At 37.3% G+C, this 8,322-nt stretch overlaps 2 protein-coding genes across 4 annotated transcripts; one reads left to right on the forward strand and one right to left on the reverse strand.

Annotated features, from left to right (window-relative positions):
- The first annotated feature begins 920 nt into the window (after positions 1–920).
- On the forward strand, positions 921–4,880 carry LOC103974444 (scarecrow-like transcription factor PAT1). 3 transcript variants are annotated; one of them, XM_065093829.1, is made up of 3 exons: positions 954–1,005; positions 1,390–1,464; positions 2,888–4,880. In XM_065093829.1, the coding sequence occupies exon 3, from the start codon at positions 3,034–3,036 to the stop codon at positions 4,642–4,644; it is 1,611 nt and encodes a 536-aa protein (XP_064949901.1). In that variant the 5' UTR covers positions 954–1,005; positions 1,390–1,464; positions 2,888–3,033; the 3' UTR covers positions 4,645–4,880. The 3 variants fall into 3 exon arrangements, with proteins under 3 accessions (XP_009387556.1, XP_064949901.1, XP_064949900.1); XM_009389281.3 differs by lacking the exon at positions 1,390–1,464 and having other exon boundaries at positions 921–1,005; XM_065093828.1 differs by lacking the exons at positions 954–1,005; positions 1,390–1,464 and adding an exon at positions 1,016–1,186.
- A 522-nt stretch (positions 4,881–5,402) lies between these two features.
- Positions 5,403–6,155, reverse strand: LOC135599097 (uncharacterized). Its single transcript, XM_065093830.1, has one exon. It carries the CDS (start codon positions 6,050–6,052, stop codon positions 5,621–5,623), a length of 432 nt encoding a protein of 143 aa, XP_064949902.1. The 5' UTR covers positions 6,053–6,155; the 3' UTR covers positions 5,403–5,620.
- Between the last annotated feature and the right edge of the window lie 2,167 nt (positions 6,156–8,322).

The raw sequence follows: 8,322 nt of genomic DNA on the forward strand, positions 1-8,322 counted from the left end.
AAAATTTGAACCCTTAAGAGTAAGAAAAAGATCCTAAACCCATACAAGAACAGGAAAAGATATTAAAAATATTCATGTATATGAGATAAAGTGAGATATCCTAAAAGATATATGTTTATCTTGATCAGAATGACTTGGATTAGTTATTACAAGATTTCTAACAGACTATTAGAGCCAAGGTTCTCTTTAAAAAGAGTCAGTCAAAAAAATAAAAAAAAGATGATTGAAAAAGAAAAAAAATGTCAAACTTGAATGATTAAAAAAAAAAAGAATCCTTAAAGGAAAAAGAGAAAGATAGATGAGGATGAAAAAAATATATATATTTGAGCTAAGATGAGCTTAATAAATAAAGTCAAACTTAAGGTGCAGACAAAATTAGCCACGTCAAATAATTAAGCTTACGGTGATTACGAATAAAATTGATCGCACCACCTATCCTGACAAATAATTGAGTCACATGTGAATACTGAAAGAATACTAAAAAATAATCATGTATGAGGTTATATTGATAAATATTAGCATATATTTGAGTACAATCTATAATCTAACGATCTAAATTTTTAGAATATGAACTAGTTTTAAATATGTATCATTTCACTCTCTTGATATTTATTGATATATCTCACACATAAATATTTTATCACAAATCAAAATGACCTATCAGTGTGGTCATAATTTTCTTTTCTGAATTTGAATTATCCTGATTATAATACAATATAGAAGTTTGATTCTCAGTTAAGCTGATCATCCGCCCCTGGATTTGGGAGATGCTTTTGTTGGATTCTGTGCGTATGTCCCAACAGTTTCATTCCACGTTGGGAAAAAAGAATTTACAGGCACAGTAAGTGGCAAAACAGTGGTTTCTAAGAAGTATAGGGACACTCTATGGAGGGGCTGTTCCTACTTTGTCTTTAATGCTCCTTTGTTGAGGATGTGTTGGGTCAGATAGCTGTCTCCTTTCTATGTGCGGGGAGTTAAAAACTGGAATCTGAGATCCATGCAGTGGTCAGTCAACCTTCATCTTAGTTCTTTCATGTGTTGTGTTTTGGGTTGTGGATCTTGGAATTCAAAGATTTGTTCATTCAATCCTTTCTTGTGGTGGATGTCCCTGCTCAGTTCTTGGGTCATCAAGTGTTCTCTGTCGTCTTTGAACTTTAATTCCTCACATCTGTGCTTGATGACTTGTGTAAGATTGGGGTTTGGCTTCATTAGTTATTTCTAATCTTTGTAATACTTCATGGTGTTTGGGAGGCCTTTCTTTGTGCTGTGGAAGCCCCATCAGAAAAATTGACCCTTTTTTGTTGAGACGCTTGAATTTTAACCTATAGTTGGGATTTAGTATCTCTATTTTTTTTGTAGATTTTGATAGTCTCCCTTTTTTTCATTTAGTTATAGGCTTAGGAGAGAAACATTGCTGTCCTGGATCTAAGTTAACCGAGCTAGGGATTGTCCTGGGACTTGGGAGTAAGATCTTTCAATTGTCAGTTACTTCCGCATTTAGTTTTAGTTTCCATTCCCTTCTTTTTTCCTTTCCTTTCTTTCCTTGTTGATGTATTTTATCCCTTTATATCGTGATTTTTTTTTATGTGGATATATGTGTTGTGGAATATTGTAGAAGGTTGTAAGACAATGCTCATCTCTTAGATACCTTTTTTTTCCTCTTTTTTCCGATTAAGAAGATAAATAGTGTACCTACAGACTGATTATCTGCTCGCAGATATCCTTGTCAACTATCTGAATTTGGAGTTTGGTGCGTTAAGTTAGTTTAATCTAGGATCAAATTAAAACTCAGGTTGCGTAAACTACATTGGAATGATTCTATTATTGTGTTATTGAATTTATTAATATCTGTTCAGAATTGCTTGTTGTAAAAATTTGTTCCTTTTCCTTATGGCATGTGAATACTCTGAACAAAAATATGCAAACTGTTGTTCTTGTTCTTTTTTTGGAACAAAAGATGTTTGTAATGTGCTGAGGATCCCGTCATGAGGCTCCCATCAATGTAGAGTCTATATTGAGGGTCAATATATATAACCCTACCGTTACACCAAGGTCCGCTCTCTAGATGGACGCTTTAGAGGCATAAGAAATCCTAGAAGAAAACAACCTCTCCTTACCTCTAAATAAGGAGAGCTTGTTTCCACAATCCCAATTCAGGTCTCACAACTTCTCCTTACCTCTAAAGAAGTAATCTTACTATTATTGCCAAAGTACATCCTCTGGATGGATGCTTTGGAACCATAAGAAAGTCCAGAACAAAAAAAAAACACTCAAGTACAATTTTTGTTCCAAAGAAATCTAATTCTTATTTTGCAAGCTAATAGCCATTTCTGGTTTTTGGTATTCCGGTCTAATTTTTGTTCAAACTGAAAATGTAAGACATGCTAGACTTTTTTTTTTTACCCAAAGTTTATTAGTTCACAAAATGAAAAATAATATTTGAGAAAAAATAGCAACTTAGTTGATGAGATCTATTATATGATGTCTATCTGAATTATTATACACTCAGTGGTAAATCTTCTTTTTTATTTAATGCCGCAAATATGCTTTTTTAGAACTGTTCACAAATTATTGGTAGATCCTAATCCATTCTAGTTTCCATTAAGATGGTTCGTGGAAGTGATATTGTTGTTTCCCTCTTTGAACAGATCATTTAGTGGCCAGCATGATAGAGAACCTTTTTTGCCCTTATGCCAATACATTTTTATACATTCTAGTTGCTTTTTGGTGTTTCTGCTGTATGATGTCCAATTTACTCTTCTTTTTGAACTTAATGTCCATGGATATGCTCCTTTAAGCCTGTCTTTTTATTTTGTTGGGAGATCCTGATCTACTTTCAATCCAAGATATTCCATGAAAGTGATAGCAGTGTTGTTTCTTGGAACAGATCATTCAGTGGTTGGCATGGTAGAGAACCTTTTCGGGTGCTTATGCCCATAAATGTTTCTACATGACCTTGTTATGTGAGGCCTCAGATACTGTTAGAAGTGGAAATTAACAGATTCTCCATAAGCGGCACTGCAATATATATCAATGCAAGCTTCAACAAACTACAAAGTATTAAGTAAACAGCATCAGTCATACAATCAAAACCTTGGGAGAGATCCGGAATCCCGTTTTATGCCTCAAAATTACCTAACTTCACATTGTGACTCCTCTGCTGATGGATTCCAACAAGGGAACTCCCATCATCAGACAATTCATGACCAATTCTACACTCTGGAGTCCTCCTCGGAAGCTGCGAATTTTACCACTCATAACTCTCCATCTTCTCCTAGTTACTCCCCGATCAGCAGGAGCCCCGCATCTCATCAAGATTCTCAGTCAGATAACAACTATGACTCTCCCATAAGCTATTCATGTATTACCGAAGACTCAAATGATCTTAAGCATAAGTTACGGGAGATAGAGGCTGCAATGCTTGGGCCTGATTCAGATAGCATTGACAGCTTTGAGAATGCTTACTCCAGCTATATCTCCTTGGAGCAAGAGAAGTGGCAACAAGTGATGGGAACCCCTAGAGGAGACTTGAAACAGATCCTAATAGCCTGTGCTCGAGCTGTAGAAAACAATGATATTCTTGTGGTTGAGTGGCTAATTCCAAAGTTAAGGCAGATGGTATCAGTCTCTGGGGAACCAATTCAACGTCTGGGAGCATACTTGTTGGAAGGCCTCGTAGCTAAGCTGGCTTCCTCGGGAAGTTCCATATACAAGGCTTTGAAGTGTAAAGAACCCACTAGTTCAGACCTCCTCTCATACATGCACATTCTTTATGATGTATGCCCATACTTCAAGTTTGGGTATATGTCTGCAAATGGAGCAATAGCTGAGGCTCTTAAGGGTGAGAACATGGTTCATATTATCGATTTCCAGATTGCCCAGGGAAGTCAATGGGTAACTCTCATTCAAGCTCTTGCAGCACGACCTGGTGGGCCTCCACGTGTAAGAATAACAGGGATTGATGACTCTGTTTCTGCCTACGCCCGTGGTGGTGGGCTACATATTGTGGGGCAGAGGTTATCTCGGCTTGCCAAGTCATGCAATGTGCCCTTCGAATTCCATGGCGCAGCTCTCTCAGGGTGTGATTTAGAACTTGAGCATCTTGACATTCGACCTGGGGAGGCATTGGCCGTTAACTTTGCTTTCCAACTGCATCACATGCCAGATGAGAGTGTGAGCACAAGGAACTACCGAGATAGACTTCTACAGATGATTAAGAGCTTGTCTCCAACAGTTGTTACTCTTGTGGAGCAGGAATCAAACACAAACACTGCTCCATTCTTTCCAAGATTTTTAGAAACTGTAGACTACTATGCTGCCATCTTTGAGTCGATAGATGTGACTCTTCCAAGGGAGAACAAGGAAAGGATCAACGTGGAGCAGCATTGCCTAGCACGAGACATAGTTAACATCATTGCATGTGAGGGAGATGAAAGGGTGGAGCGCCATGAGCTTTTCGGGAAATGGAGGTCGAGGTTTATGATGGCTGGATTCAGGCCATATCCTCTGAGTCCTTTAGTGAATGCAACAATCAAGATGCTTTTAGAGAACTACTGTGAGAACTATCGTCTTGAAGAGAGAGACGGTGTGCTTTATCTTGGATGGAAGAATAGAGCTTTGGTTGTCTCTTGTGCATGGAAATAAAGTGACAAGCTGCTCTTACATCTTTGATTTTTCCTCAGCCCCATGTTACTCAAGAAACACCTGTAGGTTTTGCAGTATCGTGAATTAGGCCCTACCTTTTTGGGCATAATCGGATTGTAATTGACAACATCGATCAAGCTGTACAAGTCTTTAGAACTAATTGTGCTCTGCTTATAGGCACTTTTGCTGTGTTTACTTTCTGAGTGGCTGGAAATGAAACGTCATGCACTTCTACATATTGGTTGTTAGGCCTTTATCAGAAAGTTCATTTCATTGTTCTCAGCCTTTGCTAGGTAAAGTGACAACATAGCACATTCTTTTTATGGATCCACGTGGCTGTGGAAGACTACTGCATATGGTGATGAACTTCCTGTCTTAAGTGCTGATTTTTCATTGGTTTTATCCAAGTTTACTTTCTTTTAGTATCGATTTATGTTGCTTTGGTTTATCAATTGGCCTACAGAGGAATAAATCTTGAAGTTGATTTAGGAAGATACCAAGGAACACGGAAATCTCCACAACCTACTGGAACTTGTCAGCTACTGTTCTGTGTTCTCTAGTCTCCACAGCCAACTGGATAAAGCCATTTTTGTTGGAAGTTACTTTCTCTACGCAGCATGTTCTTTGCGCTTTGTGAGTTTGATTTACCATGTTTTCGAAATGGAGATGCAATCTTAGTGGTCAACCACACTGTTTTGACCTCTTGAATCAACCAGAACCAGTTTAGACTTGCTTGCTTCTTAGGAGAAACTGCAGAATTGAATAGTTCTTCTATCATCGCATCATCAATAGAGGGATACAGAACAACATTAACATTACGCATGTTCGCTAGAAATATCTAGACAGAAGTACAAACCTATATTTAGCACACATTGAGAAGTTTCCACCACGAAACATTGACAAATCAAGTGACAGGACAGTTTCAAATACTAGATTTATACGAACGTCCACATGTCTTATAGTTGCTCTTCCTCTTCTACTCTTCTGCCTCAAATGCCGGCACCGGGAAGCTGTCGGAGAGCCCAGTGCCAGTCTTGAAGGTGATCTTCCCGGAGGAGGGATCGTCGATGAACACTTCGACGACAGAGAGCCAGAGAAGTAGCTCCTTGGTCTTGACACCTGTGATCTTCTTCAGCTTGCGTTGCTCCACGAAGGCGGTCACCTCGGTGGCATAGGAGACGTGCTGCTTGATCTTCTTGAACGTGTGCTCTATCTTCTTCTTCTGGACGAGCCACATGAATCCACTTGCGCGGTGGTAGCCGAATTCCTGGACGTCCTCCAGGGGTAGCAGTCCCTTGGGGAGGCCCAGCTCTTGGAGTAGTTGCATGGATTTCTTCTTACAGAGGGCAAGATCTCCATGGTAGACCTCGGCCTCAGCCTTGTAGTTCTCGATCATCTGCATCGCCATCCTCGCTAACTAGCTTGGACTATAAACACCGAGAAACGAATTAACGAAGAAAAAGAAAGCTTCAGGGGATGAGAAGGCTCAAGGCTGGTGGTGATAGATGGAGGAGAGGTGGAAGAATTTATAGGACGGGACTGCTGCCACAAACAACAGTCTTTGGACCAATGCATTGGCACAGGAAGTCAACTTCGATGGGCTACTTCTCGCTGCATTCTTGACTTTGGATGATTTAGCTGTGACAGCTTGAAATCGTCTCCCGTGGATCTGACGTCCTAACGTAAATGCAACGTAGCATTTACGTTGCAGGCGCAGTTTGGTTGGAAGTTGGACGTCTACGCCAATTTCTGTGTTTATTTGAATGTCAATGGAAGTAGGAGCGGTGTAATAATAATACCTTAAACAAGACGCTAAAATGTTGTCGCGGTCAACTTGAGGCTGAATTGCTCTTTTCGATTAGTCAACGTTGGAGTTCGGCTTAGCTCAAACATTCTAATTATATATTTTATTATACAAATAATGTAGCTGGCTATAGTCTAGTCTTGGCACTCATGTTGCAAGCCTTGACCCAAATCCAACATCTCCATCAATCTCATGTACTAATTTTATGTGGCAGGAGCAAGACTGGTTCAAGTGGCGACAATTGGCTCCTTCCAAATTGAGGCTGACTTCCCTAGTAAATGTCGAGTTGGAGGTTTGGCTTCATGCATTTTGCTTTGGATTGTTTTTCTTTTCTATATATTAAAGTCTTCTTTTTGATATGTTTGTATGCAATAATCTGAAATGAACATTTTAGGCAAATGAAAGTGAAGGAACAATCACAAGTAAGATCAAGCATACCCAAGTTTGATCACAATTTCGTATAAATAATATTTCACATTTTGTCGGAGCCTCAAATTTTAGAAGCAATTGGTTTTACCCATTCAAACGTGAAATAACATTGAACTATTAATTAAAAATATTTTAGTGTAAATTTATAATAATATACTTATCAGACTTTATAAGTTAGTCTAAAATTTTGTCAACTTTCCATGTAAGTCTAGATCAGATATTACAATTGATGTGATTGACCTATAGTTATTAGAATTGAATAAAAAAATAATCCGATCAAAACGGTAGAAAGAAAAGATGAGATACTGAGTTGTTGAGGAGTTGAGGGATGGTGCAAGAGATATACAAAACTTTATTTCTTGTCGACAAGTGTCTACGCTTTTTTTTCTCACGTTTTCTAAGACCTTTTACTGACAAGTCTCATCTATTTATATGGACATAGATGAGAGTTACAAGACTCAATTTATTAAAATTATATTTATATATTTTTATTATATGTAACATGTCTAATGTACTAATGATTTATTATTTTCATAACCTTCATCTTTGTAGTAATATTTGTCATATTGTAACCTCTCTATTCTTACTAAATTCTAGATATTATAATTATTTTTGTGATCATGAAAGAGATTTTAATCCTTTTTTTAATTAAATTTAATTCTCTTAAAAGAAATCTTCATCCTAAAAGATGTATCTGAATCAAAGAGCTTGGTAAAAATATCTATAACTTAGATCACCAAATTTGATGTAGTCCAATGAAACTTCCTTGTCCATGGAGGTAAATATTGATATGCTTGTTTTGTTCATGGAAGACCAAGTTCTTGGCCAATGCAATTGCTAACTTATTATCAACATGTATCTTTGTAAATTGATGTTGTGAATAATTGACACCATTTAAGTGCTTCTTTAGTCATATAGCATGACAAACACATGATGATACTACTATATATTTAGCTTTACATGTAGATAATGCGATAATGGATTACATCTTCGAATACCAAGCGAAAGTGATGTCGTCAATATAGAAAACAAAGCCTATTATCTATTTTGATCTTCTAAAGCTTCATCTCAATTACTTTGGAAATAGCTAATAAGTTAAAAATTATTAGAAAATGAATATAGTAGACCATGAGTTATGATACATTTGATGTAGTGTAAAACTATTTTAGTAGCTTTCATCTGTTTTGACTTTTGTTCTTTAATAAGTTCGCTTACTATTCTAGTTCTATATGGAATATTTGATCTCGTGCAAGTTAGGTATCTCAAGCTTTGTACCAAGTTTTTGAAATAGGTTAGATCAATTATTTCTCCATCATCTTGTCATGAAAATTTGATGCCACATTCAATCGATGTGTCAACCCATTTATAATCTTCCATCTTAAATCTTTAAGAACTTCCTTTGCATATCCTTCTTGTGAAATAAAGATATATTCTTTACTTTTCTT

Source organism: Musa acuminata, chromosome BXJ2-1 (genome assembly GCF_036884655.1).
Source record: "Musa acuminata AAA Group cultivar baxijiao chromosome BXJ2-1, Cavendish_Baxijiao_AAA, whole genome shotgun sequence".
Classification (NCBI taxonomy): Eukaryota; Viridiplantae; Streptophyta; class Magnoliopsida; order Zingiberales; family Musaceae; genus Musa; species Musa acuminata.